This window comes from Perca fluviatilis, chromosome 1, assembly GCF_010015445.1.
Source record: "Perca fluviatilis chromosome 1, GENO_Pfluv_1.0, whole genome shotgun sequence".
NCBI classification, from domain to species: domain Eukaryota; kingdom Metazoa; phylum Chordata; class Actinopteri; order Perciformes; family Percidae; genus Perca; species Perca fluviatilis.
This window is the reverse complement of record NC_053112.1, coordinates 42,371,436-42,393,114: the sequence shown is the minus strand read 5'-3', so window position 1 is coordinate 42,393,114 and position 21,679 is coordinate 42,371,436. Positions and strand designations below refer to the sequence as shown.

Below are 21,679 nucleotides of genomic sequence, written 5' to 3'. Positions count from 1 at the left end.
CCCCCTCACTCGCTTTGTATTAAACAGTGGTTGCCGTATCTTTTGGACATAGTCATGCTTGAGCTCTTTACAGCAAGGATTAACAAATTAACCAAATCATCAACTATCAGCCTATGGGAAAGCGCAGCAACACAAATATCAGACTTAATGACCTCAGCCCCACAAGAATTAGAGGAGAGTGATTAGGCAAGGTGTGGTTTCTGTGTTTGTTTGTTTTGTTTTCCTCGACACCACAGAGGGTGGGGGGTGGGAGAGGGTCTTTGTTTCTTTGTTCTGTGCGCCATCTGACATTACCTGTCACACATTGTAGAATATGTTTTGTATGTCTGAAGGTACTAAGAAAGAATTTAACACAAAAAAAGAGCAGTGTACCAAGGAGGACACTGTTGGGGACATGCACTTTAGGTGGCACCAAATATGCTGTCTCCAACAGACTGAGGCTGGATGGACCCAAGCCATTAGAGACCATTGTGGTCAACTCTTCCACAGAAAAGCCAGTCTTTCATTGATCTCTTAAGTAATGGCTGCAATATCTTTGCTTCTATGTTAGTAGCACTGGGCTTTGTAATTAACCCTTGCCCATTGTTTGCATTTTTTGGTCTCTCCCCAAAAACTACAAATTTATCTTTCTATCAAGCCAACCACCTAGTCATGTAAACTGGGTACATGAGTTAAAGGTCCAATGTGTGGGAATTTCTCCCATTGCAGTCAACTCTCTCGCACCACGCAGATCAAAGTACGTATTACAGCTACGGTAGCCTTCACGCTTCAAAAAGCCGGTCTCTTGCTCTTTTCAATATTCTTTTTCTTTTTCTGGGCGAAGAAGAAGACTCCTGTTCCTGAATTTTGGATTTTACATACGTGTGGTCCTCCATGTTTCCTTCTTCAAACTTGCCGGGGCTGGGAAGCGACGATACCCATTAGCAGCATTAGCAGCACTTGTTTATCATGTGACAGCGAAAACGTAAAAGGCGGAGCAGTATATCCTGTATGTCCCTTACTGGCTATCGTACGTAGATGGCGCATGAATATGGAGCATCTACTCCAGTTCATGCGAATGCAAATGTAAAATTTCAAGCCAATAGGATACTTGGAATTGATGGTGGTGGTAAATATTCATGAAAAAGGACAAGTTTGTGAATGGGCAACACAGATTTTGATAATGAACAACTGGACCTTTAATGAGTTGCATCCATCTTGAAAATATAAGATATCTGAGAGATGGGAAGCAGGAGAAATTTTAAGATGATTTGGAACCCATTAATTTCCTACTTCTCTTCTATCAATGCCACTGGGATCCCTACCATTCTGCCATCACTGTCTTACCCCTATTTTGCACCGGGCCCGTCTGCACTGTGTTCCAGAACTACCGTGACCCCCGGGAGCAATCGCTGCCATTCAAGTCAATGCCTAATATTTCACCAGCTGCGCCACAGCGCGTCCAAGAAGCATGCCTGAAGCGGCTCTCCGCTCCGCTTAAGATACGCATCAGGTCTATTTTCACATGAGCTTTTTTCACGTTCAGACAGCCGGGCAGGAAGTGAAACAATGAGAGTATCCAGTGAATTTACCAAAAGACAGGTAGATACTAGCTTAATAAATATGTGATTGTTCTATAAAGTACTTGTAGAGACAAAATAATCTGCGAATCGGGCAGCAAGACTGTGCTCTGTACTCCGCTTCTGAGATGCTCCCGGTGTTGTCCGTTATGTAGTTTTGTCCTAATTGTATTAGTTTTGTGCTATTTGTAGGTCTGTCATATGTTTTCTTCTAAGAAAAATGTGATATGTTCTTCAGGTGCAATAGAGTGTGTTTCTGGGTCAGCCATTAGTTGAGTATTCCAGTAGGGCTGGACCTTATGAGGAAAATATCTAACTGCGATTACTTTGACTGATATTGGGATTGCGCGATGATTCACAATATTGAAAGGAATGATCATTTGTGTATCATTGTGTGATTGGAACACAACATGTAAATGATTATAGCGTAATTTATGCGAGGATCTGTACCAATCCATGATTTTTTTATTATTTATTTAGGATCCCCATTAGTCATAGTAACAACTATTCTTCCTGGGGTCCACACAAAAGATAAAATGAAACAAGACATTTAACGTTACATTAATACTTCCATATTGGCAATACAATAAATTAATGCTATATAATAAATAATTCCACATTATGAATAAACTATATTTATACTGATACTTTCACTTTTCCTTTTCAACAAACGTTTGACACAAGCAACCAATGGACACGTTGTACCAGTGTACACTAGTGTCCGTAAGAAGTTTAGTCTATAGGATATTTGTAGGCTGGGACGTCGCTGCAACACCACAATATTGCAATATTAAAATTCTAAATGGTTTGACAAATATTTTGCCTTTTACAAATATTGCCTACCCTCCCCCCTGCAATTTGTATATTACACTAGTCCATATTGGGATTTTGATAAAATTGCCCAGCCCTATATTCCATTTGTGTAATGATGAAAAGTGACAGCAGTATTCTCAGTGAAGGTGTCTCCTCTCTCTTTCAGGACTCTTCACCAAAGCTAGACATGGAGGAGAAGTTGCGTTCAGCCTCCAGTGTGGATGAACTGATGAGTCTGATCTATCCTTCATACTGGGCCGCTCTCAAGTGCCGATCCAAACTCTCTACCGCTGCTGCCTCTTCAGCCTCCAGGCTCTCTGAACGCCCACCGCCTCGCCGCCTCAGACCGCTAGATGATACAGAAGAGCCAACGTTCGCTGCTGCCTACCTCAACTTGGATCTCCTGAAAAGTATGTTTTCATTTTGTTTTAATATAATTTTTTGTAGTTAGTTTTTTTTTTTTTTTTTACTCGTTTCCTGGTTCTCCTTCTCCATAAACAACATGAAATCAAGGAGGGGGGTTAACTTTTCCTGCTACAGATTTCCCACTGTGGTCAGAAAGAACAGGGGAGACACTTTGTTTCTCTCACTATGATTCTAGAGTCGCTACTCGCTCCCGCTCTCACCGTCACTCTCTCACTTGCTCTACCACACACTCCCCACGCGCACACACACACACACACACACACACACACACACAAGTATAAACTTCCGGCCACTTACGTAGGATACAGAGAAAGCTCTGAAACAGCTTAACACTGAAGAAAGGCACACCATAACACAAACTAACTAACTGATCGAGGCAGTGGTAGAACAGCAACTGTCGTTTTCTGTTTTTATCAAAAGAGTCTTGTTTCTTTAAAGAGCATAGATAACAGTTTCAGTTCCCCGTCGGGAAAGGGCTGTCTGACAGCAAGGTAAAGAGATGATAATATTCTATAGTGTACACTGATTTAAAAGCAGCCCTGTGTCATGGCAGTGTGTGTGAATGAACGGCTTTCCTCCAGCTATCAGATCTGAAGTTTTCTTCTCAGACAGGAAGTGATATTTATTGTGAATTTGAATTTTAATCATATATATGTATGGTGTATATGAACCAATCAGGTTGCTTGATTTGAGCTAATAATGACTAAGACGCTCAGAGCGGAATTTGGCAAATTTGCCGACTTTGAGCCTCAGAAACTCCCCCAAAAGCAGAGAGTTTTCATATTCAGGCTATGAAACAGGTTGCTTTGAGGCGACTGTGTGGTAGCTGCTTTTAAAAATGTAATCTTTGTTTTCCTTCATTTGCAAATCATGGCAAAGGGACTTTTTTGCTGACTTTTTAGGGCTTTATGTTGACCAAACTATCGATTAAATAAAAGCAGCCCTTGATGGGATTCTTATTTTCCAGTGTGGCCCTTAGAGAAGTTGAGTTTGACACTGCTGCGTTAAGCAAACAATTTCACTTATCGAGTAAACAACTATTGCCTGATAAATAGTTTGATGAATTTACTGATTACTGAAATGACCCAATAATAATAAATAATAGTAAAGAGCATCTGAAAGTGAGCGATTGGACATCGATTGATTGATCCATTGATTACTTGTAATAAGTGGTGACTTGTAAAGGTGACTCTAGGGCCAATTGTTGTTAGCTCCGCTTGCTCTTCACAAGGTGAAGCACTTTTCCCAGTGTGCTGGGAGAGCATACGTTTGGTATTTTTGTTCCTCCACATTCACACAAAGATGAATCGACCCTTTGAGCTCTGCAATATAAAAGGTCCGCCAGTGCCTCCATTGGCATGTTTGCTTATTTTGATGTCATTTCTTTGAGTATCTTCAAATGCTTCATATCCCTAAAATCAGTACAACCTAAGCTAAAAGGCTATGTAAGTCAATAAACCATAATCATTAATAAAAGTATTAAAATTGTGTTATAAATAAATGAAATAAAAAAGTCGGAAAGGTGTTTTCATCGAATTTTACTAAATAAACACACAAAACATATTGATCCAACATATTTCTAAATGTTGAAACATGAACAAAATATTCCTTTACACTACAGAAAATATTTGAACTGTTTACATTGTTTAGTTTTTGAGATGTACAAAGGCATTTTTAAAGTTTCATCTGCAATAAGAATGGTCCGCCTGCTGTTTAGCACTCAAAGTCACATAACGTGAAGACGTCCTCACGAGCGTACAACGTGATGACGGCAAAGACTGAAGCGTTAGCTTTCTTTTGCAAAAAGAATGAATGCTCTAGCTGTTATGTTTTTTTTTATTTTAGACCGATTTAAACAGGATCATGGAACAATTAACTCTAGCGGCCGTCAGCTGGAGTTCAGTTCTCCGAGGGTGCATCGATTAGTTGTCAACTATTAAATTAATCGTCACCTATTTTGATATTCGATTTCGAAACGATTGGACTCATTTTTTTATGAAGCAAAGGTACTGTAAAACACAATTTCTTGACATTTTAGAGACCAAACAAATAATCCACTGATTAAACAACTATGACAATAATCATTTGCAGCCTTACTACACATGCAGAGTATCGGGTAGAGGGTACCGATCACATTGGCTCCACCTTGATGAAATTTGAGATTTGCTCTGCAAGTCAGTTTGGCCAAGAGCCCATTTCCAATTTTTCCAAATCGAGGCACCAATCACAACCATTGAGACAGGCTTTACACGATGACGATAGCGCAGCGACGGCAAGCAGCTTTTTGTTTACATTCAACATAACGGCCACCGAAGCGCAGCAACCCGTTGATGTAGCTGCTACGTCACCTGGATCATTGGTCATATTGGTTGAAGGACTATCCAGTTGCACCCAGAGGCATTTGAGCGGCGTCCGTTGGGGATGCCCCTTTGGAAATGGGCTGTGAATGAAGCTTGCCCAGACCTACTCTCAGTTACAACAGCGAAGGGTCTGTCTGTCTGTCTGTCTGTCTGTCTCTGTATTTCAAATACCTTCCTTGTTGTAAACTTCTGGATCTTACGAAGTCCCAGACATGACAGCCGAAAAAAATAAAATAAATTGTGACCACAATATACTAATTTGTGGCAACGACGTAGCCTAACTATAATGTGGGCATGTTCTGGCTATTATGGCCTACTTCTCAGTAAGCACATCACCTTGACGTAGGCTTATTGGCGATGCAATCAAAATGCTTTGGGAGGATGTTGCATATGAATCGTTTGCTCACTGGGCCAACATCCGAGACTTTGCTCTGCAGTGTTTCAGCGATGTGTAGTCGCTCTTTCCAGGACCTAAATTAACAACGTCATGCTGATATTTACAGTAGGCCTATACATCGTCCAGATGTCTGCTTTACGTCCTGTAGATGCTTATACACATATTTATACATTGTCAAAAACCGGCTCATGGCCGGTGGCAAAGAATGAGGGGACACCAACAACAAGTATAGGCCAATCAAGAAGATACTTTATTGTAAACCAAAATTATTAACTTTAAACAAAGAAAAAGGAATGAGGTGTGAGAATGTCATAATGTAAGGTGTCTGTAAAGTGCATAGATGAGTGAGTCTGTGTGTGTGAAAATGACTGAGTGGAAACTAAGTAAAACTATAAAGGAACAAACAAAACAGGATCATACCTGGAGGAGCAGAGAGAGAGAGAGAAGAGTGGTTAGAAGCAGCTTAAATACCCTGAGCCCAGGTGGCTCCAATCACTAACGACCCTCCTCTGCCTGCAGGAGGAACCACCCCTGCACTGCAGAGGCGGGGTCGTAACACCCCGCCCCTTAAAATGAGGGTCCCACCCTCAGCCCAAAATTTGGCCCAACCTATTCCAAACAATCCAAAGTTCCCCAAAAAAACAAAAAAAAACTCAATCCCGATTCCTAGCAGTCGCCCCGTGTCCCCTGGCTGACTGTCCGTAGCCATAGTTCTGGTTGTATCCAGGTTGATTCCAGTTCTGGCCCTGGCCTCCACGGCCCCTGCCACGTCCTCCGTATCCACGGCCGCCATACTGCTGCTGCTGGTAGACCTCTTTGGGCTGGGCTATTTTAATCTCACACTTACTTCCACCAACATTGTGGTATTTCTTCTCCATAACCTTCTTGACAGGAGTCTCTTCTTTATATGTGATGAATACGAATCCCCTCCTCTTTTCTGTCCTTTGATCTTGTTGAAGCTCAATGGTCTCAACCTCTCCAAAGGATCCAAAGTACTCCTGAATGACTTCCTTTGAGGTGTCATCGCCAAAAAATCCAGAACATGCCCACATTATAGTTAGGCTACGTCGTTGCCACAAAATACTATTTTGTGTAAACAAATTAGTTTTTCTTGGCCAAAAGTTAGTATATTGTGACCACAAATTCGCATTTCGTGGCCACAAATTAGTATATTGTGGCCAGAAGTTTTTTTTTTTTATTTCCGATATCATGTCTGGGGCTCTGTATGATCTCACATTTTTCCAACTGCCTTTTATTGAGCTCCCTCTGTCATTGATGACTGGCAGTTTGAATGTGTATATATGTGTCAGTGGACTGTAGAAACTGAATTGCCCTTCGGGAATAGATAAAGCTATCTGTAACTGTATCTGTATGATATATGTGTCTTTTTGCCTTTGTGCATTGCCATCCATGTGTACAGCAGCTGAAAACAGACCTGTGACGTGGCTGTGGGGGTGGTCTGACTCTCTGTGTGTGTGCGCAGGTATAGAGTCGGAGTGGAGGAAGACTCAGTGCATGCCCAGGGAAGTGTGTGTCGACGTGGGTAGGGAGTTCGGGGCTCCCACCAACATCTTCTATAAACCACCCTGTGTGTCCGTCTACAGATGTGGAGGATGCTGCCACTCGGAAGACAAACAATGCAGGAATATATCCACTGGTTACCTCAGCAAAACTGTAAGCACATTCTTATTCTTCTTCTTTTCATTTTATTATGTGCTCAACTACGGATCTGCGTATATGAGATACTTAATGATTGAAGATTGGAACATCCAATATGTTGTAAGAAAACGTCAAGGCTCAAAGGTTTAGATGTATGTCATTTTTAAACATGTAACATAAAATGCTGTGGCCTGGTCATTTCCGTTTTGCACATGAATGAATGAAAGATCCACTGTAACCAATGGTGTAATATGAAAAGGGTAATTTCAGTATATTTCAACCTGGACCCTACCCTACCCTTTATTCCTATGCATTGGTGTCAAAGTGACTGATGTGAACAACAATCTTTGAAATCAGTCCAGTATTGAGAGAGAACGCTGTAACCGGCAGCATTAGTATTCTCAAACTTTTTGTTAAAGAGTAAGATTGTTTTGGTTTAACCAGAAAAAGACCCCAAATCCCCATCACCATGTATGTAAACAGTACGTTCAGTGTTGTAGTACTCGAGATTGGTCTTGGTCTCAAGACCGTTCTTAAAGGGTTAAAAAATAAATAGTTGAAATAGGGTTATTCACTGTCTCTTCTATATTTATATAGGTGGGCAAACGCATTTTTGTCTCAGTGCATGCATTGCCTTAGTCCGGCAGCCACGCCGCTAGCTTAGCTTAGCGTAGTGAATGGAATGCTTTGTTTCCGTTAGCATGTCCTGAGTGAAAGTGACCCAACAACAACAAAAACAAAACCTAATTACTTATTGTGGCCTGCATATTCACAACGAGTACAAATAGCAATGCAGATTAAGACAAGACGATTTCCTAGGCAGATATTGATTTGGGACTATATTGGGTTGAAGTAGGCTATAGCCGAAGCACTGCTACTCGGGCACGCAGCAACTCTGTGTGAGTACAGGTCTAATAAGGGTCGATCTATCCCGTAAAATAACGATGCGTCATGTTTACAATAATCACTTACTCTGTGGATAGCTGTTTATTGGGTCCCTTCGGCGTTTTTTCCAGTTGACTTTATCGCACCCAAAGAAAAGTCGAGGACTGCAGGATGGCTCAACGCCGAGAAATCCTCGGTAGCTGTGACACAACTGCAGGCACGCTCATTTCAGTCGGCATATGTTGGCATATTCCCCCACACTCACACCACTAGTTCGTGTGGGCTCTCATCCTCATGTCCTCGGGCTGTTGAGCGAACTCAACCTCCTCCTCCTGTTGTTCTATTTCCAAAGCACGCAGCTGCTCTTCTGAAAACTCTATTTCGTAGAGGTATACTTCTGGATCTTGACTGTCTGAGAAGTCATCCTCTTCATCTCTCAAAAAATCTGCCATGTTCATCACCATCGCCACTGTCTACTGTAGGAAAAATAGCCAGCTAATATTCATGCCGGTGTGTTGACGGAAGTTGGAGGTTTTCAGGTGCTGCGTGATATCTCTGTGCCCGAGTAGCAGTGCTTTGGCTGTGCTTCCACCCAATATATCAATATCTGCCTAGGAAATCGTCTAGTCTTAATCTGCATTGCTATTTGTACTCGTTGTGATTACGCAGGCCACAATAAGTAATTAGGTTTTGTTTTTGTTGTTGTTGGGTCACTTTTACTCATGACATGCTTACGGCAACAAAGCATTCAATTCACTACGCTGAGCTAAGCTAGCGGCGGGGCTGCCGGACTAAGGCAATGCATGCACTGAGACAAAAATGCTTTTGCCCACCTATATAAATATAGAGGAGACTGTGAATAACCCTATTTCAACAACAACAAACGGTGGCATATGCCTTTAAGACCATGTTTTGACGGTCTTGGTCTCGTCTCGGAATCGACCACATTTTTACTTGGTCTTGTCTCGGTCTCGGATAAAGAGGACTCTGGATTATATTTCAAGACTGGTCAAGACCACAACTGCAGGGATTTCGCTAAATTGCCTGTGCATTGTCTGATTTAGGCCTATGTCTTAAAACTTGCAAATGCAACCAATAACTTGACTCATATCTAATTTGAAATTTGTTACTGTAAACCTCCATCTCCCTGCCCATTTGCCCATTTGGTCTTGTCTCGGTCTCGATACACTCTTGGTCTTGGTGATGACTTGGTCTCCGTTTAGGTGGTCTCGACTACAACACGGATAAAGCCAGCATATTTTCATATGTAAATGGGTGAAATAATGGTTTATATCAACCATTGGTGATTGTTGGAACAGTTGAAAGATGAACCAAGATGGCTTTTGATAGTTTTATTTTGTCATAGCGATTTTGAAGCTGTTTCATGTTAAACAAAAAGGATCTTATATTTTAACAAAAAGGTCTATCTCTGTAGGGATCCCTTCCATAATGTTGTCAGACACTTAGAATAATAATCTGAGCCTGTCAGCAGCAAAAACAGCAGTTATGGACAGAAATTGAAGGTGTGCAATTGCCCATTAATGTTACATTGCAGCTTGTTTCGCCGCTGCTGACTGCAGTGTTCTTACCTAATACTGGACCAGTTTCAAAGATTGTTGTTCCCATCAGTCACTTAGACACAAAAATTGGGAAAATAGGGTCCAGGTTGAAAAATACCAAAGTTACCATTTAACGGACAGAATGGGGGCAGGGTTTCCCCCAAAAAGTAGTTTTGTCCTGTGGCAGAAACAAGCGCTCTAAGCTGTTGATGGCTGATTTGCAGCGAAAAGACAAAGAGGAAAAAGAACAGAAGTGTTAGGGGGGGTTTCATTGGCACACCTGTTTTCTCTTGTCTTGTCTTGTTTTCTCTCGGTGCAGCAACAATTTAGGTCCTCTTTGCAAATGCTACATATCCAAATGTTTTATGGCCAACCACAGGACCACAGTGGTGGACCCACTTTGGCTACATTTCCATTGCTACGTTTTGGTTTAAACCGGAGACATTTGGAAACACTTCTGACCCGTTTTGGTTTGGAATCCGCAGGGTTGTGTTGCAGTCTCAATGGCTGCAAATGGAGATCTTTGGCAACACCAACACTGACACCAGGTTTCTCCGCCTGATTGGGTATTATCAGTCAAGACGTCTCGCTCCCTGAGACTAAGATACTAATGTTACCATGGCAACCACCAGCAACGGCGGAGTATACATGCCAGTTTAGATCCAGAGTAAGGACAAGACAGAAAATAACAATATATTTCTATGATGAACATGTATTATGAAATTGAAGCCAACATACAGTATGTTTTCTATTCTGTATTTCCAAATTATGGAAAATGAGTGTGAATGAATGTGCTTCATTGCCTTTCCATGCAGAGTGGCCTGTAATAGTTACAGAGGAAGTATTATGTCTAATGGCAGATCCACACTGATAAGGAATTTTTATTGAATGTATATCCTGTCATGTCGTCCATGTTCTGTCAAAGTGCTGTTGGGTTGATTCCCATTAACTCAGGGTCATCACATCTCATAACAACAAACCTCGAGTTATCAAGCTATCAACAAGGCGGGCCTGCTTTGTTCTTTCTGGGAATGAGTGGAAAGATTTACAAAGAATATGTTTAGTGCATTAACTCTCTAACTGGGACATTTTTGGACCGATTGGTGGGATTGCTGTAGACGAGGTTTAACCACGTATCCAGCTCATTTAAATAGCTCATGTTACTGTGTTGGGTTAACAGTTAACTTTATTTATTCAATAGTATGTGGTGTTTTCTTTTGCAGGGTGCAAATGTTCCACCACAACAAGTTCCTTCCCGAGACCATTTAGCAGAGCCACTGTTGCTGCGTCCGTAGCTTAGTTTAAAAAAGTGCAAACAACCCAGAGTGTTTTTTTTCTCCTATCCCAGAATGCATCTGTGGTGTAGCCAGACCTTACTCTACAGCGCTGTGGAGATAGAGCTAGCAATGCAATACTACGCTTTGATTAACTGTTTATAATGTGTATACATATTAAAGAAATCAATAGTAATCAACTTTTGGGAGCAATGAGCAAGCAGCTGGGGGACCTGCCACCCAGGGCACATAAACAAAGATTTGCAGAACTATTATGAAAAGTGTAAGTCCCCCAGTAGAGCACAAACCTCCAACAGAAGCTGATGGCGTCTTGCAAGAAATAGCTGAGGCATGCGAGCAATTGTTTGGTGTTGGTATCTTGGATGAGATGCTGATGTTTGGTTTAGTGTACAGTAAGTGCTGTTGACCCCGAGCACTGTGTCATAAAGTCTTGGATGTTGCAGAGCACATGTTTTCTTTAAACATTTCCTGAAGATCACACAGTGACATATGACGTCTCTCTGCAGCTGTATAAATATATATATGTATATATATATATATATATATATATATATATATATATATATACACACAGTACAGGCCAAAAGTTTGGACACACCTTCTTATTCAATGCGTTTTCTTTATTTTCATGACTATTTACATTGTAGATTCTCACTGAAGGCATCAAAACTATGAATGAACACATATGGAATTATGTACTTAACAAAAAAGTGTGAAATAACTGAAAACATGTTTTATATTTTTGATTCCTCAAAGTAGCCACCCTTTGCTTTTTTGATAGCGCTGCAAACCCTTGGCGTTCTCTGAATGAGCTTCATGAGGTAGTCACCTGAAATGGTTTTCACTTCACAGGTGTGCCTTGTCAGGGTTAATTAGTGGAATTTGTTCCCTTATTAATGGGGTTGGGACCATCAGTTGTGTTGTGCAGAAGTCAGGTTGATACACAGCCGACAGCCCTATTGGACAACTGTTAGAATTCATAACTTGGCAAGAACCAATCGGTTAAGTAAAGAGAAACGAGTGGCCATCATTACTTTAACAAATGAAGGTCAGTCAGTCCGGAAAATTGCGAAAACTTTAAATGTGTCCCCAAGTGCAGTCGCAAAAACCATCAAGCGCTACAACGAAACTGGCTCACATGAGGACCGCCCCAGGAAAGGAAGACCAAGAGTCAACTCTGCTGCTGAGGATAAGTTCATCCGAGTCACCAGCTTCAGAAATCGCAAGTTAACAGCAGCTAAGATTAGAGACCAGATGAATGCCACACAGTTCTAGCAGCAGACCCATCTCTAGAACAACTGTTAAGAGGAGACTGCCCGAATCAGGCCTTCCTGGTCAAGTAGCTGCTAGGAAACCACTGCTAAGGAGAGGCAACAAGCAGAAGAGATTTGTTTGGGCCAAGAAACACAAGGAATGGACATTAGACCAGTGGAAATCTGTGCTTTGGTCTGATGAATCCAAATTTGAGATCTTTGGTTCCAACTGCCGTGTCTTTGTGCGACGCGGAAAAGGTGAACGGATGGATTCTACATGCCTGGTTCCCACCGTGAAGCATGGAGGAGGAGGTGTGATGGTGTGGGGGTGCTTTGCTGGCGACACTGTTGGGGATTTATTCAAAATTGAAGGCATACTGAACCAGCATGGCTACCACAGCATCCTGCAGCAACATGCCATCCCATCCGGTTTGCGTTTAGTTGGACCATCATTTATTTTTCAACAGGACAATGACCCCAAACACACCTTCAGGCTGTGTAAGGGCTATTTGACCAAGAAGGAGAGTGATGGAGTGCTGCGCCAGATGACCTGGCCTCCACAGTCACCGGACCTGAACCTAATCAAGATGGTTTGGGGTGAGCTGGACCGCAGAGTGAAGGCAAAAGGGCCAACAAGTGCTAAACATCTCTGGGAACTCCTTCAAGATCATTTCAGGTGACTACCTCTTGAAGCTCATCAAGAGAATGCAAAGAGTGTGCAAAGCAGTAATCAGAGCAAAGGGTGGCTACTTTGAGGAATATAATATATAAGACATGTTTTCAGTTATTTCACACTTTTTTGTTAAGTACATAATTCCATATGTGTTCATTCATAGTTTTGATGCCTTCAGTGAGAATCTACAATGTAAATAGTCATGAAAATAAAGGAAACACATTAAATGAGAAGGTGTGTCCAAACTTTTGTCCTGTACTGTATATATATATATATATATACAGCTTGGATGGTGGATGGGTCAAGCAAACAGGACTTTCACCCAAGTGACCAGGGTTCGTGTCCAATTTGAAAATAAAAGTAACAGTGAGTTTTCTTTTTAACTTTACGGAACAAACTATGCCTACGAGCTATGCCGCTTTCTGCTTCACACGATTAACCGGAAGTGAAGTAACATCTGATTTTAACCCAAACCATGATCTTTTGATAAACAAAACCAAGTACTGTAGTCTTTGTGCCTAAACCTAACCAAACTTCAACGTTTCACAACGTTAAAGACGTGTTTAAAACCGCGACTGTTACCTTTTCTGGTTTAGATATGACGACCGAAAACATGCTCCTATGGGTCGTATTAGCTGTCACCGGTAAGTGACAAAAACGACCAATATCGTTGTATGGTTATGGTAAGTCTGGGGACTGTCCTATAAGGGAAGCTTAAATGTACCCCTATTTACCACCGGGCGCAGAAGTCCCAGAAGCGTGATTATTCTGTAAAGAAAAAAGTAGAGACAATATAATCTGCGAGTCAGGCAGCAAGACGCTCCGCTACTGAGACGCTCTCAGTGTGGTATGGAGTGTGACAGAGGACGGCACAAAACTGGAACACAGCACAGTGGAAAATCTGTGTTAGTCCTAAAAATAAGAAATAGGAATGGAATAGGATTCTTGGTGCTGCCCTTATTGACTATCAAAACCTGAATGAAGCGAGGGTCATCTCAAAGACTTAGACTTTACATGTTGAGTTCTAGATGCTTCCTTCAGGGCGAAGGTTTGGTCTCCCCAAAGGCAGCACTAATAGACACAGACTGTTCTTTTTTCTATCACTGTTGGTTTTATAAACAAACTATAACTCCAGAAGTCATGTCATTGCGTCTTCTTTTTCCATGATTCATGGTGACAGTATAGGAAATATGGATCATGTGCTGTGTTGTGTAGGATATATGTATTTGTGTTGGACTACTGTCTGCAAGCCAAATCATCCCTCGGGGACATTTAAGTTTTATGAATCTTGAATGAATCTTGAATTGGTGGCCAGACATTGATTAATGAAGCTTCACAGGACATTTCACAATAATCGCTCTACATTATCCCGCTTATAGTCTCGCATTGCCAGACCTTCCTTCACAGCACTGCGAAGGAAGATCTGGCTAGTCCACACAGCATTCCTGGATGGAAGTAAAACTTGCTCTCTCTCATTTCTTTAAACCAATCACAATCGTCTTGGGCGGTGCTAAGCGCTGGACACAATGGCCCAATCCCAATGTCCGGACTCACAGACTCACGGACTTTGGTGCGCGTTCTCGCGAAATTCGTCAGGGCTTAGGGTTGTCCCAATGTGGAATTTCAAAGGGCGTGAGGGTTTGAGTACACACTTACCGAGCCCTTTCCGTAAGTCTGCATCGATGCAGACTTCACCAAAGGGAATTACCCACAGTTCAAAGCGTTGTGGCCGTTTACCGCGGAGACGATAGGAAATCCGAAGTTACGAGGGTAAACAACAGCACGACCCGCAACCCGAACGGGACCAACCTGTTGTCCTGCTCGTAAAACAAGAGTTTGGATTCAGGCAGCCGTCTCCGCGGCCCCGGCCGTGTGAAAAGCAACAAACTTAAAAGGACAATTCCCAAACCGGCAAGTGTTAGCAACATCTTTGTTATTAAACGTCGCCAAGGTAACATGTGATCTCGTGAAGCGCCGTCCCAATCCCATTTATACCTATCCGAGCCCATGTGGCCTCACACACTCGCTCACTTAGTACCTGAGATCACTTAAGTCTGTGAGTCCTTAGTCCTTAGTCCTCAGGGCTCACTTTGGGATTGGGCCAATGACTGTGCCTCTGCAAAAAAGCCTTGTGCTTGTTCGAAAGTAGTTTTAGTCCTGTAACAGAAAATTCAGATTGGACAGATAGTCTAGCTAGCTGTCTGGATTTACCCAGTTAACCATAGTCCTCATAAATCCGCCGGAGTTCAATATGCCAACACAAAGAAGAGGAAGGTTAGACATCCGGACATCCGGCGGATTTTCCGGCAGCACCTGAACAATCCCGGAAGTGGAACGTCATCGTTATATATATATATATATATATATATATACTATACCGCTTATTACATGGCTACTCATATAGAAGTTACCTGCTGATAACGCCTGCGTCCCGTTCGAGAAGGTTAACTTTACTGTTGATGTGCACAGCTCCCCATCGGAGCCCAGGTTGCCCCGGTGAGTGAGCTAACATGGAGCAAACTAATGCTCTGTTTGCCAATGTTGCCATTAGCGCTGTTTGTGATCCCGGTTTTCTCCACTCTCCCGCTGCGATTGGCTGATCATCGGTATGAGCTCCACATGAGCACAAATATTGATTTAAAAATTATTTCATTGATTTGAAGTCCATACCAACAGTCTGTTATACAGAAATCACAGACCATAGAATGCCATGAATGACCAATCAGAATCGAGGGTAATAATAGTTGATGTAAGGTTCATTCTAACATGAGAGTAATAGTGTGAAAAAAAGTAGCTATGTGAATGTATCAAGTGCTAGCTAACTATCATTTGCAGTCTCATCTTTTCACTGTGAGGACTGAGAAGGCTGTTAGCACTGTACATTAGATCACATTTAGACGGTTAGGGTGTTTTACTGGTACATTGGTGTCTGAAAACGGTTTTGTACTGCTGGTTTACTCTCCAAAAAAGAGCCTACGATTGTTGTTGGAAAAGCAAACATCTTCAAAAAGTCAGAAAAAAGCAGAGTAAAAAGTCAGTGTTGTTGAAAATTAGACAAAGGTGTTTGAATGATTCTTGGACCACAGAATAAGAAATTTGATGAAGCATGCCACTCTTAAGTTGAGGTAAAAAGGCCAAGGTTAAAGCTGCGAGGCTTTGTCCTGGCAGCAGGAATGAGCCTGTGGGTGCTGAGCCATGGCCTTTTTGAGGTTTCACAACACATTCTTTCACTCCGCTGCTTTTTCCTAACAACTGTTTTTGGCTGCAATCTCAGACTACTGGCCCGAGTTTGGAGAATTACATAGGCTACATAGTACGTCATTCGAATGATGGCAGATAGATACACAATTTACAGTTGTACAGTTCAACTGAATTCTAATGACTTGTTCAATGTAACTGTAAATAGTTTGTCTCAAAATGGATGTATGGAACAGGGAGGAATTAAAAGTGGCTGTTTCCTGTAGAGTGTTCCGTGCTTTGTTTCTTCATCCTGAACGTTTCATGTGCTGATGTGCTTTGGCAGCGCCTTAAAGCAGCTGGCAATCGTTGAGAGGTTTCAACACTTAGCAGGTAATAGAAGTTGTGCTAAAATGCATAATTTGCAATTTGACTGACTGTAAGTATCTTTAAGCGTTTAGGTCTGTCTGGTCTCTGCATAACAGTTTAGCTCAACACCTGCACTGTTATGTTTTTTCACTCTGCAGTGTGCCACTTTTTCTGTAACACCCTGGTTTATTCTGTCTTTCAGTCTTCTATAGTGTGACAAATATGTTCTGGTTTTGTCATTGTTGGTTGTTACCTTTAGGTTTTAAAGTACTCATATTATGCTTTTTCCCTTTCCTTTATTGTGTTATATATCTTTTTTTGTGCATGTTATAGGTTTACAAAGTGAAAAAACCCAAAGTCCACCCCAAAGGGACTTACCATCTCCAACAGAAAACACTGTTTATAAACTGCTCCAAACTGCGCTTTTGTAGTCCAGCCTATACTTCCGTGACGAACGTGCATCACTTTGTAACACACGTTATAATGCTCGCCTAGCTGCTAGCATGGCATGCCCTCATACTCTGCTTCTGACTGGCTAGTCGTGCTTACCTAGGTACTGCGCATGTGCGACTCCCAACAAAGATGGAATAGAAGTGAGATGCATCACTCTGTAGCTAAAACAGAGAGCTCAACACACAGGGTGAAAAGAGGAGCTGCAGCAATGTGTAGTACAACAAAAATATGGTGTTATTTGAAAATTAAACCACATAAACCTATTCTGATATAACCTCTAAATTATGAAGTGTGAATTATGAACCTGAAAATGAGCATAATATGAGCACTTTAACATAAGCTATATTAGAGATATTATTTCTTTGCTTCACTAGCAATGGGGCCCAACAATGGTAACGTCAGCTGGCCTGTCCCGGTCCATAGCAAGATATCTTGACAACTAATCGCCAGATGGCAGAGATTTGCCGTGTATATTCATGATCCCTAGACAATGGATCCTAATGTTTTCGATGACCTTCAAAATAGCATCAAAATCCAATTCGTCCAAATATTCGGACAGAACACAATAAACAGTAATAGTCTCTGTCTCTCTCGACCACAGACTACTGAGCTGTTGAACCTCCCAAAGCATCCTGTTGGCACGATACCGGTATTTCATTGTAAGATATATCTCTCAAATAAACACAAAAACTAAGAGTTGCCAAAAGTAGATTTTCTGTAAATAGAGAGATAGTATAGCTCCATCCATTTAACACTCTATAAATGCACTGTTTAAACTTGCGTCCTTTACATGAGTATAGGCTCTCTGAGTAACTATAATGATATATGGCCACCCCTCTAGCAACCCTGTTCTAAGGACGGAGAGAAGGGAAAGATCACCAAATCATACTGTTCCATGAAAATTAATTTTTATGAATTTATTTTAATAATAATGTATATGCATGTATCCACTTACACGTTTTCTGACTTGTGTAGACTGACCCCCTCACCCTTTTAAAAACAAATCTTGTTGTTTGGTATTATTTGATGTCATTATTAGATTAGAGATGAGTCCTCTGGACAAGATGCCAGCTGGCAAGTGTGGTGTGCTTGTGGTGCTTTTAGCATACATATTTATTATTATCTTTTTAGAAAACGGCGCTAAAATCGGTTTCGAGGGGAATTTACATAGTTGCAATGCTCACTCAAAGAAACTTTTACTTAAAAGACAACTTGGTTATGGGAAGAAAATCCTCATGGACACATTTCTCTATCCATGCTGGTATCCAGCCAAGCGCAATGATAAAGGTGGTGTCAAAAGGCAAGTGAATGGAGACAAATTGATAATTTGCATCTTCCTATTATTATCTGGAGATATACATCAATGCCCAGGCCCGATGTGGGAACTTGGACCAAGAGCAGAGAGCAGAAGCCAGCAGGCAAGTTTTATTTACATACACTTCTGGTGTACTTACAAACTTTCCAATCCATCGTTTTATGAGTGCATAACCTATGTGTACTAGTGTAGAAGTTTGGTATCATTTCGGGCATTATTAGTGGGGTCATTTACGAGATACATCACTGGATCCATTAGCCCCTAAGCTAAGCTATTCAGCTGATAACGCTACTCTACGCTAACTCTCCCAATGTTCGACCCAGGTGAAAAAAGCTTCTGGGGGGTGTTTGGCTCGAGGTCATGGTGTAAAGGACCCTAGGGTGAAATTACTCCGAACTATCACTTTAAATAGTGAGCAGGTTAGATATTTTGCTACCGAAGAGTAAGCCCATACTAATTTGCGCATGTTACAGACCGCCTGATCAAACACAGTTTTACGAAATTTTAAGAGGTTTGGTCAAATTGCATCGACTTGGTTATATCTGAAGTTATCATATTGGGGGATTTCAACACTGATTTTCAAAAAAGTGATGTTTCTGGGTATAAAGCATTGATGAATTTCTGTCGCTCCTATAGTTTACATCAGCTGATAATTAAACCTACACGTTTGGTTTCTACCACCCAAACCATGATTGACCTTGTCCTAGTGTCAGACAAATGTAGGATAACAGAAAGCAGGGTTATAAAGTATGGGTTGAGTGACCATTCTATTATTTTCTGTAATAGAAAGATCAAGCAAGCAGTGCTCAACTGTCATACTTCTATAAAAACCCGGTCACTGAAAATGTATAGCAAAGAAGCGCTGAATGGCTGTTTAAATAAAATTAACTGGTCTACGGTTTTGCAATGTAGTGATGTGGACAGAGCATGGTGCTTATTTAAAAGTATGTTTTTAGAAGCTGTAGATAAAATAACCCCATATAAAGAAATTAGAATAAAGCAGAGAACAGAACCCTGGGTAAATGATGACGTCCTTGAGGCAATTAGGATTAGAAATAGGAAGTATGGTAAATTCGGAGAAAACAAGGAAGAGCACAGTTGGGCTGATTATAAAAAGGCAAGATATGAAGTTAACAGATTAATGGTCAATACTAAAAATGCATATTTCAATGAAAAAATTGCTGAATACAGAAATGACTCAGGAAAGTTATGGACATCCCTTAAGCAACTTGGCTACAGTAAAAGGCTAAAAACAAAAAACACTAATATCACTCTAGATCTTGGCAACAACATTCTGTCAGAGAAGGAGATAGTGGAAGATAGTTTTAATGAGTATTTCTCATCTGTTGCCAAGAAGCTTGTGGAAAAGTTACCTGGCCAGACTGGTCAATATGGTGAAAGTCATGTGCAGGACTTTTACTCTCAGTTAGGTGTCCAGGTGGGGAGTTTCATACAACATACTAATATCACCTCAAGGATCAAAAAAGTTGAATAATATCTCAGAGTTTGTGAATCTTTTCTTTGCCTCTGCCCCCTTGTAGAAGATGATCAACAGGAACACTGTTTGTTAGGGACACCTGCTGGAAATTGATCTCTGGAAGCAGTAAATGTAAATGGACTGCATTTATATTGTGCTTTTCTAGTCTTAACGACTACTAAGTGCTTTACACAACACATTCTCACTCCCATAGTGTCAAAAAGCGACGCTTGGTCAGGTGCCTTTGCAGTTTGTTACTGACGCAAAAAACTCCTTTATCGTCATATTATATTACATATAGAGAAGCTTGGTCAAGACTCTTGGTGTCACTTTTTGACGCGATGGGTCGGGACATACGTTTAACTGACATGCAGCCCAAGAACGGTACAGTTAGGTTTAGGAAAAGATGGTGGGTGAGGTTATAAAATGTACGTTTCAGTGACACGCGGGACAAGAACGGGACATGAACTCTGGGCTCCCGGGTGAAAGTCCTGACCTGCGTGAATCATCAATTGTGACATGAAACGTTTAAAGGGGTGATAGAATGATTATATAGGGTATTTCACACTGTTCCTTATGGTCTCCTAATGGGGTATGTAACATTAGTTGGGCTGAAAATGGCCTGGTTGATATTTTATTGGCCCTTATGCATCCCTGTGTTTTGGCCCTATTTGTAACAAGAGCTTTTCTTCCAAATATGGTATGGTCATGAATATTTAGATGAGCTGCGCGCGCTTGGTTGAGCCTTAGCCCCGTTACCACCCACACGAGACGCGCTGATTGGTTGAGCGACTCGCCATACACACGCATTAGAGGTCGTGGTGCTGATTGGTTGAGCGCAATCCCCACACACAGACATTAGAAACGCGACAGAATCTCATATTCCAGACACTGCAATGTTTCCTTACCAAATTCACTTCTGAGACTTTTTTATGCGAGAAATCAACTATATAAAGCTCAAATATGGGCCGTTTTACGAAAATGGATGGCTAATTGCAAATTTGGTAAAACTGTGTGTCGGAGTTCTGCTGCCTGTGTTGCTGCCTCGCCGCCTGGCCTGCCTTCCTCCACAACCCCGGCTTGCTGTGAGCTCGATTGAGCTCCGGCACGGCTGCTGCAGCCCACAGCACCTCATACCCGCGCAAAGTCACCGTTTGGGCTGGTGGACTACTACCAAACGCCGCTGCCCTGACAAAGCTCCAGGGCCTGCATCTCCTCTCTTCCTGCTAGCTAAATGGCCCGTGTGTGAGAGCGCGGTCTGCGAGCTAGTTCAAGTTAATGAATATTTGTGAGCTGTAAGGGTTTCGTTAGCTGCGACTGTCCCTGCAATCCTATGTGTACAGATTGCGGCTTGTTAGCTTCATTTTTGGTCTTAATTCGAGTATATTTACATTTTGAATTTTGTCACGCCACTTATACAACATCTAACTATATGTTTTATAAAGCTAACAACGGTGTCCGATTTCAAGTTAATGAATAATTGTGAGCTGTAAGGGTTTCGTTAGCTGCGACTGTCCCTGCAATCCTATGTGTACAGATTGCGGCTAGTTAGCTTCATTTTTGGTCGTAATTCGAGTATATATTACAGTTTGAATTTCGTCACGCCACTTATACAACATCTAACTATATGTTTTATAAAGCTAACAACGGTGTCCGGATTTCAAGTTAATGAATATTTGTGAGCTGTAAAGGGTTTCGTTTGGCGCGACTGTCCCTGCAATCCTATGTGTACAGATTGCGCGGCTAGTTAGCTTCATTTTTGGTCGTAATTCGAGTAGCTATATTTACAGTTTGAATTTCGTCACGCCACTTATACAACATCTAACTATATGTTTTATAAAGCTAACAACGGTGTCCGATTTCAAGTTAATGAATATTTGTGAATTCCAGAGGAATTCTAAGAGGAGGCTAGCTAGCTCTCATTGATAGAGCTCCATCCAGCCGCAGGCTCTATCAATGAGACTCATGGACAAGCGGCGTTTATTTTCCCAATAGTTTGTTTAAATAAC

General features: G+C 41.5%; 1 protein-coding gene across 1 annotated transcript in view; it reads left to right on the top strand.

The window, feature by feature from the left end:
• vegfc (vascular endothelial growth factor c) overlaps positions 1 to 21,679 on the top strand; it is a 146,188-nt gene that overhangs the window by 55,068 nt on the left and 69,441 nt on the right. The window contains exons 2-3 of the mRNA XM_039810919.1: positions 2,539 to 2,782; positions 7,039 to 7,229. Of these exons, the coding sequence (XP_039666853.1) occupies positions 2,539 to 2,782; positions 7,039 to 7,229 (435 nt within the window). The remainder of the gene's footprint in view (positions 1 to 2,538; positions 2,783 to 7,038; positions 7,230 to 21,679) is intronic.